The 14,333-nt window shown below is 28.4% G+C and overlaps 1 protein-coding gene across 4 annotated transcripts in view; it reads right to left on the bottom strand.

Annotated features, from left to right (window-relative positions):
- Positions 1 to 131: 131 nt before the first annotated feature.
- Positions 132 to 14,333, bottom strand: part of LOC136976439 (nuclear protein MDM1-like) — a 63,662-nt gene continuing 49,460 nt past the window's right edge. For 2 of the 4 annotated variants that reach the window (XM_067271711.1, XM_067271714.1), the window contains 4 exons: positions 6,023 to 6,100; positions 5,695 to 5,874; positions 2,804 to 2,965; positions 132 to 1,823 (listed from right to left, as the gene is read on the bottom strand). In XM_067271711.1, the coding sequence (XP_067127812.1) occupies positions 1,789 to 1,823; positions 2,804 to 2,965; positions 5,695 to 5,874; positions 6,023 to 6,100 (455 nt within the window). In that variant the 3' untranslated portion in view covers positions 132 to 1,788. The remainder of the gene's footprint in view (positions 1,824 to 2,803; positions 2,966 to 5,694; positions 5,875 to 6,022; positions 6,101 to 14,333) is intronic. The other 2 variants (XM_067271712.1, XM_067271713.1) reach the window with 2 other exon arrangements.

Below are 14,333 nucleotides of genomic sequence, written 5' to 3'. Positions count from 1 at the left end.
ACTGTTTTTTTGTCATTTTTGTAAGTCGTGAATTTTATTTTAAGTCGGCAAATAAATTTGGTTTTGCTTATCCATTAAAAATAATTACATCTTATGTATTTAAAATAAATCATGAACACTTAACAAAGCTGTAAGCATAGAAAAGTTTATTGTCTTATACAAGAAACAAGTTGAAACATTTCAAATTTTTTTAACTATAAGACTATTTTAAATACAATTTATCATAAAAATAATAAAAATCTATCAAAAAAGAAATAGCATTTATGAACAAAATTACCCTGTATATACAAAGAATCTAAAATATCACATTCATCTATGGTAGATTGTTCATACATGAATAAATAATTTTACCATACTTAAAACATAATTACCACACAATAAATTTTACCTGTTAAGTGATGAGCAACATTAAGTGCTACACTGCTCAAATGCAGTATAGTATTTCAACATAGACTTAAACTTTTTTTTTTTATCAGGAAGTACATTTGGAATGAATTGTTGCCTGTTGCAAGTGATGAGCTTTTTAATTTTCTTTAATCAATCCTACAAGCAATACAATCAGCATCTTTGTAGAGGCAAACTGTAATCTGTTTATTTTTTTGCATTAAATATTATTTAGCTTTAAGCAATTTTCCTATCTTGCAGAAAGTATTTCTTTGTTTTGTAAATCACAAAGTCTTCTTCTTGTATGTGTATGTGTGTGTTTTTTTGTGTGTATGTGTATATGTGGAAGTATTTCTTTTTTTCCAAGCCTTTAATCTGTTTGCTAATAGTGAAAAAATTACAAGAATCAATTCTTGTTTCATCAAATTCAACTTATCCTCCATAAAATCCACTCCCTGAGCTTTAGGAATTGATATATAACAGAATTGTAAATTACTATATATTTGTTTTGAAAACAGAAAAATGTATTTATAGTAATTGAAAATTTTCCACAGTAAACAAATGCAGGGGTGTCAAAAAACTAAATTATATAAAATTCATTCTTATTGCTTTATTTTTTTTATTAATTTGCTGTGTGTTTTCAAAGAATTACATAACTTAATATTGTAAAGTAAGTAGATTAATATTAAATGTGTGTAAAAAATAAATTCTGAGCAGAGAATGATTGATGGTTTTTTTCAGAATGATATTTGTAAAATAGCAGTATTTGACACCCCTGCCAAATAATTTTATGTTGGTCGGTTATATCATCATGGCAGTTTAGCAAAATATTTAAAAAATATCTGATATGCAGTACACAATAACATAGTACAATGATATCTTATATAAAATATACAGGACGAATAACGTTTCATTCTTGGAAGGATATATGAGAAATTTCAAACCAAATTACATATCTTTTTTTTGTTTTTAATTCGCAATGACATATTGACAAAAAATTAAATTTTGCTATTAATTTTTTTGTTATACAAATTTGAAAAATGTTTCCTTTTTTCCTTTTTTTAGAAGTTTCAATTTGTATATATATATATATATATTTATATAATTTCTTTTTTCAAAACCACCTTTTTTTTATTTTTTGATATTTCATTTAACAAGGCTAACTTATGATCTTAACTGACTGAATTTTTAAATGTTTTGCATGTATTTTCTTAAAATACCACATGGAAAATATCAATTATTGAAAAATACATGGAACTAAAAATCCAGAAAAATTTATTTTTGTTTTTGCTCTTGTCATTTGCATATCTGGAAATGAACTTTCTTACATCAATCCTGTCTTGAGTTGTAAGATTGAAGAATACTAGTTTATAAATAACTGGTGCCTTGGCAAACAGTCCTTTTCTATGGAGCAATGCTATCTCCTGTAGAGACACCACCTAAACAAACCAAAATTTTGTAATTCACATTTAGTCAAAGTGTTGACAACTAAACTATTTTGGTCAAAGTAACAGTATTTAACCCTTTTGCACACACTTATCTTAAATATTTCCTCTAAAGTTTTAGATTTTGACGTATACAGAATAAATTCGTTTAATTTTAAAATTCATAATAAAATCATACATACTTTATTTGAAATTAGAAAACTTCCTTAATATCTAGAAATTTCTAGAGAAATACAAATCTCTCTGATAAGTCATTTGAAGGACTTCATTTTGGAAGTCAAACAACTACAAACTCTAACTTAAAAAGATTAAGTCAGGAGTATTATTTAATTATAATTTGAAACTATGTATCTACAAAATAACTAATATCCAAACTACTAACAAACACTGATGAGAAATGAGTTGATATCAAGTTGTTGCAGAAGATAAAGATAGCATGTTATATTATTTCTCTACAGCACTTTATCAAGTTTTCAATTCCTTTTTACCATAGCACAATGCTGCAAAATAGAGTATTTTAAATTAGTATTGTGATACACAAATTGCAAATATTGATACAGTTCTTGATAATTTTCATTCTTATACTGATACAAGAATTGTTTTATACCTGATTAGGAATTTTTCAAATTAATTAAGTTAACCTCAACATTTAAAATTGATTTCCAGCTTTCAGAAAATAGGTCAAGGTCATTAAAATTAACATTATTAACGTTTAGTTTGGCATTTTCACTTTATGACAACATAGATAAATTCATTTTAACTATATGATATACATGATATAGGCAAATTCACTTATGAATATACATTTCTCTAGAAATTATTCAATTTAGGATAATGTTTATAATATACATTTTAATAGTTAGTTTATTTAACAAAAATTCAACCTTAAATTTAATAAAATTCTTATGTATTAAGCATGGATTAACAAAAGGGTTAATTATTCTGAATTGACTAAGTTAAATAATTATCATTACTTGGTGTCTTCCCATCAGTCCATTGTAATCCTTTACCAGTTTCTAATGGAACTGTCCATGTGGCTGGATCAGGTGACCTAACTCCAGTAACTTCTTCTGGGGATTTAACTGTAGTGAGAGGCACTGGTCGATTAGGCAGTTTAGGGCGGAGGACTGGAGGGCCTAAAGAAAGAAGCGGTTACAAATTAAAATGATATTTTTCAAATCAATTCTGTAAAAAAATTTTAACGAGTTAAATAATTATAGGCAAATAAGTCATTGATGTAATATATTATTGAAATGCCACTTTGTTTATTACATCATATAATAATTGGAAAATTAAATCATTAGTTTAATATATCATCATGGTATTAATCTTCTCCAAAAAACTGACAAAGCTGATTTTAGAAAAATAAACAGAATTAGAATTTAAAAAGTTTTCAATTTCTATTTTGTTAGATTCACTGTAGAGCATCTACAGTTTGTTTACATCGTTAAAGTTAAGAGAAAGAAAATGCAAAGTTTGTTCCGCAAGTGATGACTAGGAGGATTATGAATTAATTGTTTATTTTATATTTATTTTTATACTGATAACAGAAAGTCTGCAGATGTCTTGGAAAATGAAAATGTTCTATGAAGTGAGTATTTTCAATGCTTTTATCATAATCCTGTAAATGAGAATAAGTAAATTTGATGGAAAGGCATTTTTGCTGTTATATATATATAAACTATTTCTTTTTTAAATTAAAAACAGACATTTTATCATAAATTTGGGTATTTATATATCACACTCTTTTTATGATCAAAATCCTATAAACTTATTAAAACATTATGCATGGGAAACATTAATATAATGTAAGCAGCATGGTTATATTATTAAAAAATATATATATATATATATATAAACAAAACTGATTGTTATCAAGATTAATAAAAGTTTCTTGTATAATCTGTAGTTACTCATGTACAGTTAAGTATTTGAGTGGAAGCTATTCTTGTATTTGCTCCATGCCTGGTTGTTGTTTCACAGAATCATTGTCATCCACAGTAATATCAGACTTATTATACCAGGATAGGAATTATTGCTTGATTAGGAAATCAACATTTATTGATTCATTTTATATGGGGAATGCATTCTGGACAATTTTGTCCCTCATCAGTCCCTATACGAGTTATATATTGTCAATCATCATGCATCATTTCAGACAAATGAATATACGTAGATAAGGTAGTCATCATCAAACAGTGTAAGTGGAATTCTTATCTGTTTAAAAAACAATATAACCAATTTTTTTTTTAATATACAACAACAAATGTTAAACCTTCAGCTTGCATTTTCTACTTTAATCATTTCCAGTTCCAAAGCACAACTATTTTGTTTTTTACTTAATTCTTTCAACAGAATCTTTGCAACAATAACAATTGTGAAATATAATAATTAAAACAATGGGATTGGTATACTTAATAAAATACTAAAAATAAAGATTATTCTCAGTTTTAAAACAAGTAAAAACTACTTTGACTTAATCCGACTTCGAGGAACGATACAAGTTTAAATGGACGAATCAATGATGAAAAAAACTTCAGTCTTTCATTATTACCAGTTTTTTAATTCTGCTTTCCTTTTTACAATTAATATATTCCAGATGCATTTCGCTTAGTAATTAAGCCTCTTCAGTGGAAACATCGTCCGTTTAAACTCGTATCGTTCCTCGAAGTCGGATTAAGTCAAAGTAGTTTTTACTTGTTTTAAAACTGAGAATAATCTTTAACTATTTCACAATTAAAATACTAAAAATAATGTTCTGCTACTGCAGAGGAATTGTTATTGTACTTTATTGCTGCAATATATTCTTTTATTCTAATTTTAAGTTCTCTACCAGTTTCTCCTACATGCACTGGTAGGTGCATTAGCACAATTACAGTTAAATCATAGACTATATTTTTCTCTTTCCAAATGTCCAAATTTTTTTGTTTTTTGTTCATAAATTAGTCATCATCAAACAGTGTAAGTGGGATTCTTATCTATGTATATTCATTTGTTGAAAGGATGCATGATGATTGACAATATATAACTTGTATAGGGGCTGATGAGGGACAAAATGGTACAAAATGCATTCCCCATATAAAATGAATCAATAAATGTTGATGATTTCCTTATCAAGAAAAAATTCCTATTTTGGTACAATAAGCCTGGTATTACTGTGGATGATAATGGCCATTAATGAAACTATGGAAGTTATTCGTTAGTATAAGATATCTGATTTACAACAAAATCAACTAATGATCTCATTGACTATTTTAGTAGTTGCCAACTGGTAGACTGTGGAGAAATTTGGACATTGATCAACTTAAGGTTACACGAAGTATTATGAAAGAAATACAAAATGCTTGGTTGCTTTTTCTCACTCATTGGGGGTTTATTATTCAAATCTTAAACCAAACACAAAATGACTTATCAATAAATAGTCAACAAAAGTAATGTGAGTGCAAGTGTCGTCCTTCATGGAAAAGAGCCAAGAATCCATAAACTTACTTCAAACCTGCAGCAACAAACTTCACACTAATTTGTTATAATTAAACAAGTTAATTTCATATTAATAAAGAAAAATGGAACTTTTATGATCATTATTCTATTGTTTAAAAATAATCGAGACAGTGGGTCCATGGGATTCAAAATTGTGAGATTAGTGGTCTGTGAGGTCAAAGGTTGATGACGCTGGCAAGCTATTCATACAAAAAGCATTCAAATTTCAAACCAATTACTAATATTATTTGTTTTGTGTATTTAAGTTGGTTGGTTTGTTGGTGTTTATTGGTGCAAGGGTCACATAGGCCAAGCTGTGCCACATTGTAAGTTGGAAGTGTGTGTTAATTTTTTTCAAAATTACTAAAAAAAAAAAAAAACTTACTTGGAGAACATATTCCATTTACTAGATTTTCTGTGTCGGTCATATTTGGAAGCGTTTGGGGTCGAGCAGCAGCATCACTCTTTTTTCCTTCTCCTGTTTTCAATTCTTTGGTAGGACTTTCTTTTTCTGGAAGTAAAGGATCTGATTCCTGTGTACTTTCATCACCATCAGTTTGAGATTCTATGAATATTTTAATATGTAATACTTGAAATTTAATTTAAATCTACGAAGCTTTAAATTTATTTCTAATTAATCTTACAAACTACTAAACATAAATTTTGATAAATTATTAGGTACTCTTGATATATAAAAGTTTTTATTAACATACTTGATTTTTTTTGTTCAACAGGACCATTGCTTATCTTTTCTCTTGGTTTAGTATCCAACGCTATTGATTTTGGTCTTACTACATATAAAATCAACAAAAAAAAATGTTAATAAATTAATTTTTTAATATTTTATATTATTGAAAAATACCAATCAAAACAAAAGCCACCATATTAAAATATTAAACTTATTACAGAACGATTTCTTAACATGCTAGAATTAAATTGTAGTATTTCTTTATTTGACCTTTGACCTTAACATTGCAACCTTTATTTGATAGTAAATGATGATTATATATATTTTATTTTATTTATGATTATTAATAATCAACTAGCCAGTGTACCCTGTGATGCTCGAGTTATCTTAAGAAAATATCAAATGGGTTTGAAAACTATATGTGGTTTTGTTAAACATCAATAAACGTGGTAGTTGGCAACTATATACATTGAATAATTGCTTCTCTTCTATTGTCATGAATTGCATAAGAGATGATCAAAAGAAAAATGATGAAATTAAAATAAAATTTATTTTATTATCTTTGTATAGACTTCTTCCATGGTATTTTACAGAGGTTAAAAAATTTCTGTCAAATGATGATGAGAGTATTTCTTAGTAGACCAATTGGCAACAAAACAATTTAAAATGAAATATATCCAGAGGTATTATTTATATTTTAAAGAAACTCTGAATATAGATGGGAAAATAATAATAATAATAAGATTTTTTAAAATAAATACTTAAAAAATATTCATGTGTTAAGATTCTGCATTGGAAACAATAAACTAAAATATCTTAATTATTTACTGTGACATTATCACAATGCCAGACTGCAGATTTTAATCATATTTTAATTTAAAAATTAATCTGGGCCTCTGGTCTCTAAGTTTTCCATATCTGGTCTCAACTTCTTTATAACTAATTTCACTTGTAAAATGAAGAACAGACAATGGAAATTTACATGTCTGCAGTTTTCAAACTGTAGCCCAATTATCAGTTTTCGAGCAGAGAGAGACTGATTAAATGGTAACATCATCATGACTGATTTTAGCCAGTTGCACATCATTATTTAGGATAAACTTTAAATAAACTTTTGTTGTCATTTGAAGGAAATTTCTGAGTTTTCGTTAATTTTTCTATAAAATGCAAAGAAAGACATTTATAGGAAGGCATATAGATAAAAAGAAAGATCAATTTCCCAAAAAGCTGAGAGAAAAAAAGACTAAATTTAATGACACCCACACATATAGATTTCCATCACATAAACAGAAAATTTAATTTGATTTAGATTAGCAACAAATTTTGTTAATGTTACTATTAGATATCAAACATCATACAGTTCCAATCATGATTTTAGATGTTAAGTTTATTTAGAAATCCTAAACTCTGATAATCTAGCACATAATTTTTAAAAGATTTTAACAGAAATTTATTGTTATAAGTTACAGTATAAAAATCAAAATAATTTAAATTGTAATGGTAAAAAAAATAATTACTATAATATCGACAGAGGTATTAACAAAAATTTTCTATGTATTGATCAATAAAATTTTTTATCTAAATTTGTTGAATATAAAAATAGGCATGAAAAATTTTAAGAAATATTCTGATTAAATTAGTTTTGTTATCAGTGATATATCTACCTGTTTCTTTGCTAACAAATAACTTCACTTTTTCAGCACCGGAATGTAATCTATTACATACCTCAAAGCCCTGTTATTGGTGTACAATTAACATCAAAAACAAAAAATTAAGTTAATTAAAAAAGTTAATTTTTCATTTTTGATGTTAATTGCACACCGGTAACAGGGCTTTGAGGTACATAATAAACTTTATTGAATAGTTGATTTCAGAAAGATTAGTACTTAAGAATTTTATAATCTAATTTCAATAGATATTCTTTAGAATTATCTAACAAAGTTATATCACTAACTATATATATTTTTATAATGATGAATTGTAAATACAGTCAAATCTTGTATTGACTCCAGTTTGTGAACCAATTTGTTCGAAAAGTAATTTCGAATTCATATTTGCCCTGGTTGTCGAACAGGCTATTCAGCAAGAGCAGGCCACTGATTAAAGAGATACAGATAGGAAAGTAAAGGAATTGACTATCTTAAAGAAAGTTAATGGCCTAACCCAGGCATGGCCAACAGCTTTTGCCCCCAGGCTGAATGAAATATTAAAATTAAAAAATATTAAATACAAAAATGATTCATTTAAGTAAATAAATGTTTAAATATATTAGTATTATATTTCTAGCAAAGCACACAAATTACTAAGTTAAATTGAATATCACCTGTATATCTTGAATTACTGTCTAACATACATTATGATAAATATTAATATTTTAAAATTTATCTTTTTTTTTTTTTTTTAATTCTGGCACTATCTCACAGACAAGTACAAAAGTTGTAAATCTCTACAATGGAATTTTTTTAAAAAATAAAGAAGTATCGTAAATCCATTTGACCGATTATTGGAAGTTAACTAGCTAATATTGAAAGATTAATCGAGGGCTGCATAAATTCATTAAGCGGGCCATATGTTGGCCATGCCTGGCCTAACCAATCAACGACAGGACTACTGATTCAGAAGTTAGCGGTGCTGAGATCGCCTTAGACCTCAAAACACGACGTTGCTATTTAAATTAGGTTTCAATGAACATGAAGGAAAATACTACCACCATTTTTCAGTACATTGCCCAGTTGAATTTAAATCAAATTAATTAATAAAAACCACATTAATTGATATTCACATAATATAAATGGCATCCAAGAATTTGTGTATAAAGGTACTTAAGTCAAATTAAATAACAAAAATTTACTAATATAATATTACATTGCATTTGTAGGCATTTTTATGCATGAAATACAGCTAAAAAAGTAAAAAAAAAACTTTATTTTGGTGGTCAGGAACAGATTAATTCATTTTATATTATTCTTTACTTTGCAACTGGGTGCATAGGTAGACACTGGGCAACTTTGACATCACTCTTTATTCAGGAATATCATATACACTGATATGTGTTTCAGGCATACACCCCTCATACAGTGAAGTGTCAGGACAGAAGTTGTTCAGTACACTGTCGAGAAATTTTAACTGTAAATATATGTATTTTAAAAAAGGATGTGTATTAGTTAGCACCTCTTTACTAAATGTCTTAAAGAAAAAGCCGACGGAAGAGGGGCATGTGCCTGAAATGCATATCAGTGTGTAAGATATTCTTGAATAAAAAGTGATGTTAAAGATGTCCAGTTGTGAAGTAAAGAATAATTAAAAGAAGACACAGTTTTGGAATAAGTCAATAATAATCATTTTATATTGTTTCTTATGGGAAAATTTGTTTCAGTTTTAGAACAAATTGGTTTTTGAACAACTTTTAGGAATGAATTATACAGTCAAACCTCAGTTTTCAAACATATCATTTAATTAGCTATGTAATGAATAAAAAATTTGGGCTAATCAATTTATATTATTACTGACATAACAGGACATAAAAGTTTACATTGGAATTTTGTTTAACTTACAAAAAGTTATTTATTTTTTCTTCCTTTTATTAATACTATTGAAAAATCAAATGAAATCATATTATTTGAATGCACAGAAAAATATTTGAAATAGTGTTTTTTAAACCTAAATATTTTTTCTAAGACATCAGCTCAAAGCTAAAATTCTATGGTACCATCTGTTATAAGATTTTATTTTAAAATAAGTTTTCTATTATTAATTCTTATAAAAAGGCAATATTTTTGAGGATGGGCGAGTTTTTTAAAAAATTGTAAATATAAATAACCAATAAAATTTTCATTAAGCTTGACCCCACTCAGAATATGACACATGACCCCTTTTATCTCTCCATCCCCTGATCTTTACTCACTAAAATTTAATAGTATCAATGCCTCATATATAGAAATAACCTTGCAAAGTTTCAGAATTTTAGATTCGTCTAGTCCTGAGATATAATGCAAAATAGGTGCTGACACACAAATACACAGTTTTGTAACAGTTTCTTTGATTTTCCTCATGGAGTATCAAAATTTCCTTATGTTATATTCTGTAAAAGTCAGGAAGGTAAAAATTTTAATACAAGGGGTGTCCAGAAAATAAAGAATGTGCACATAGCACTCTGAGTAGGTAATTACCTGCTCATGATCATGTCAGAGTACAAATTGATCTTGAATCAATTATAATCAATTTAAGATCAATTTGTACTCTGACATGTTAGCTTAGCATGTATAGTGTTTTGATAATGGCATGCTTATTATTACTGTTTTGTCAAGGGCTAATGTGTGCAAAAATTGAAAATCCTGCCAAATGCAAAGAAAGTTTGTCCTATAGAGCTAGTGGAAGGAACGGCAAAACTAGATTGAAGCGCCTCTAGCAGCGACACCGGGTAACAGAATCAGGGCTACAAAGGCAGCACCAGTGTTGTTTCACCTAGTACTTTTGTACTAATCTAATACCTTTTTACTTGTTTCAGTACCAAGATACCCAACACCATTTTCTAGTACTATTTATGAAATCCTAATATCTTTCCTTTCAATTTAGTACCCTTCAAAACATTCATTTTAATTCTATATTTCTATATTTTTCTACTTTGGCAGTAAATAAATGTTTTTATTGCTTCCTCATTCAAGTGCAGCAGTTGAATGTATTTTTTTGCAATTAAATTTAATAAAAATTAAACTACAAAATTGAGTTCTTAAAAGCAACAATGATAAAATGTTACACTTGGAAACCATCATCTGCTTCAACCATACAAAAACATTCTAGTGAGGAAGATTCTGATGACAACGATCTTACCAGTGATTTTTCAAATGATAATTTTGAAGTTCAGTACTTCATGTTCATTACTTTTGTTTCATCATTTTGTTCATTTGATTGTTGTTGAGGAATAATAGCATTCTTGCAACATATGAATTTATCCTGTATGAATTTTGTATGTTACATGTAAAACTATTTATATTTTAATAAATAGAAATTTGATAAATTCTAAATTTATATATTATTTATAAGTATATATTTAATAATATATAATATATACATACATTCTGCAGTTTAAGGTCAAAGTAATGCCTGCATTAGTCAATACAGTCACTTCTCGACTTACGACGGGGTTCGGTTCCGCAACTTCGGACGTAAGTCGAAATGGTCGTAAGTCAAGAAGTGACTGTACTTCAACAAAACAGTTAGCCATCTTACACAAGCACACACGAAGGGTAACTAACTACACAACAAAACTAAAGATGACGCAATCAATTGTCAAAAGCGTGCAAGATATATATGTATATGATATATATTCCACAAAACCTATAAAAAATTGATACATTTTAACAAGTTTTTAATGAAATTTTTCGTCATAAGTGCGAATGGTCGTAACTCGAGAAGTGACTGTAGATCATTGGGACTGAGCAGTATTAATATTCTTATATTTATTATACTCTTAATTTTGTACAATTTAAAGGGTGGTGTGGAAGAAGTAAACTATATATCTATTTCATGGTAAATAATGAAATTTGTAACTAACCATATATATAAAGGAACTTCAATAAGGACCATAGCAATAGCTAATAGTATTGTATTAATAGGAAATTCTTATCCTCATTTCCTCAAAATACTAATTTTGCTTCTTACTCCTTTCTTCCACAGATCTCGTAAATTCAAATATCACATCATATGCCAATTAATATCTGTCAGATTAACAAAATAACGTAAAGTTTAGTAATTTTCTTTTTTATATTAGAGAACTAAATTTAAAATAGAGCCAACTAAGGTTAACAGGAGATTGGATTAGTGTTGCATTCTAACCAATCATTATGTAATTAACCTCAGGAATTAAATTGCAGTCAGCCATTTCTCTTTTGTCCCAGGGTAGGCCTATTATTCATGCAGGAACGAATAAAACTTTGTACTTGGTGGCTCAGTAATATAGGTAACACTACAACCGACCACACAACAGTTATTTTTTGAAGTTTTGTTGGCAGAAAGCTGTTTTTCATTATCACAGGCAGAAAACAAGCACCGCGTCTCAGTACGTATCGTATCTAACCCAAAGACGCTCGTGTTTTCCTGAAAAAGTTTCCTTTGCCTGCGTACAGGTGGCACTCAACGCAGTTCCACTAGCTCTATAGAAATTCATAAACAAATCTTGGAAGTGTATGGTGATCACCATTTTCTCACATTTGGTTTGTTCATAATGTGTTTAGTGTTTAATCAAGGAAGATAACATGCAACCGCATTGTATTGCAGCCACTCAAGTTGTGCTTAAGAAATTTGACTGGAACATTTTTGACCATCCACCAAACAATCCCGACCTGACCTACACTGACTTTCACCTCTTTTCCAAGCTGAAACAGGTTTTGGGTGGATTTGGAACATTTTGTAATGGATCACTGAAACAAGCTGTCACTAACTGGATGAAGGAAGTGGCAATGGAAACCTATGACAAAGTAAACCAATAGTGTTGCACTCCAACAAGTGCTTTAATCGTAATGATGACTATATGTTGAAAACTAATTGGTTTTGTACTAATTACTTTATAAAATTTTTTTTCCTATCATTACTGGTTTTTTCCTTTTTTCTTAAAAGATATCCAAACATTTTTTACTTTCTGGATGCCCCTTGTCCTTCATCACTATATTTGAAAATAATGTTTTGGAATGCCAGATAATCTGTTATCAGAGAATGTAAAAGCAATTCTAATATCACGATTCTTGCTGATATTTTTGATAACTTGATTTCTTCAAGTTATTTAATATTCTGATAAAATTAGTGAATATAATCAGTTATATATTTAATCTTAATGTTCCAAAATCAAATTATAATCTATTTGTTCTAAATTTAAATCATTCTTATAAAAAATCGATAGAACTATTTGCAATCAGAGACAATATTAGATCTTTCTGGCAACTTCCCAGTAACTGCACTTCAGCACTTTTATTTGCCAGACAATTTAAATTATAATGTTGCCAGCTTTATTCCAGAAAAAGTAGTAGTAATCATTTTTTTCTTTAAATAATGTTCAGTTTGACATTATTACAGTTACATTAATTAAACTAAAATCAATAAATTGTTTACTTTTATAGATAAAATTTTTAATGAATATCAGATCATGAAGTGGATCATTATATGGTGGTGATAATTAAATTTTTAAATCTCTGGAGAAGGTTATCTGTTTGTAACAAACAAAGATAAAAATCTATTTTGTGTTGATTATATTGATTATCTGGTAATCAATATTCTAGTCAAAGTTAACAGCAAGTTGTTTAAGGACAAATTTAATTCCGTCCAACAATAATGAGTGAATTGCAATTCATTTACATCCGTAAAATTTTTTAATTTTAAAAAAGGTTAAATATTTATAAATACTCAAAAATTATACAGTCCGTAAAGAAATTATAAACTCAAGTGAAAATTTTCTGTGTTTTAATTTCTTTTCATCCACAGTCAATTGTTGCTATATGAGATGATTTTAATTAGTCTTAAGAATATATAATGAAATAAACAAGTCTTTGTATTGTATCATTTTAATAAGCAATCAAAAATTTGAATTGTTATAATTTTTTGTTGTAAACAATTTATAAACTCAAGGTGATTTAGTAAGTTTTTAATACTCTGTGGACCCTCCCTTGTTTTCAATTACCTCCACAGCTCGTTTAGGCATTGAATCAAGCAGGTTTTGAATGTCACTTAGTTTAATTTTGTCCCAGGCATTATACAATGCAACTGTAAGCTCATCGGATGTGTTGTATTGTTTTCCACGGCTATAAACTAATGCCACAAGTTGACTCCAAAGGTTTTCAATGGGATTAAGGTCTAGACTATGTGCTGGCCAAACAATCACTTCAATTTTTTCGCGTGAAAACCACTTTGTCGTACTGGCTGACTTGTGAACAGATGCATTGTCCTGTTGATAGATCCAGTCTTGACCACCAATGAGAGGACCAAATGGGATTAGATGTTCATATAACATAGCTTGGTCTCACAATTCATTCGCCCATTAATAAATGCCAAATCTGTTTTCCCTTCATATCCGATTGCTGCCCAGATCATTACTGAACCTCCACCTTGTTGTCTACTGGATTTGACCCTGGGATTCTTTCTTGTATCGTGCCAATAATATGCTTGGCCATCCGGGCCATCCAGGTTAAACTTTTTCTCATCTGAGAAAACTATTTTTCTCCATTCAGTTGTCCAGGTATCATGATCTTTTGCCCATTGCAGCCTTGTTGACTGATGTAACTCTGTTAGCTTTGGTTTGGACTTCACTTTCATAAAGTTTATTGTTTTATTCTTTCTCAAGCTTTTCC

This window comes from Centruroides vittatus, unplaced genomic scaffold (genome assembly GCF_030686945.1).
Source record: "Centruroides vittatus isolate TY-2023 unplaced genomic scaffold, ASM3068694v2 contig_400, whole genome shotgun sequence".
Taxonomy (NCBI): domain Eukaryota; kingdom Metazoa; phylum Arthropoda; class Arachnida; order Scorpiones; family Buthidae; genus Centruroides; species Centruroides vittatus.
This window is presented reverse-complemented; position numbering and strand designations above follow the sequence as displayed.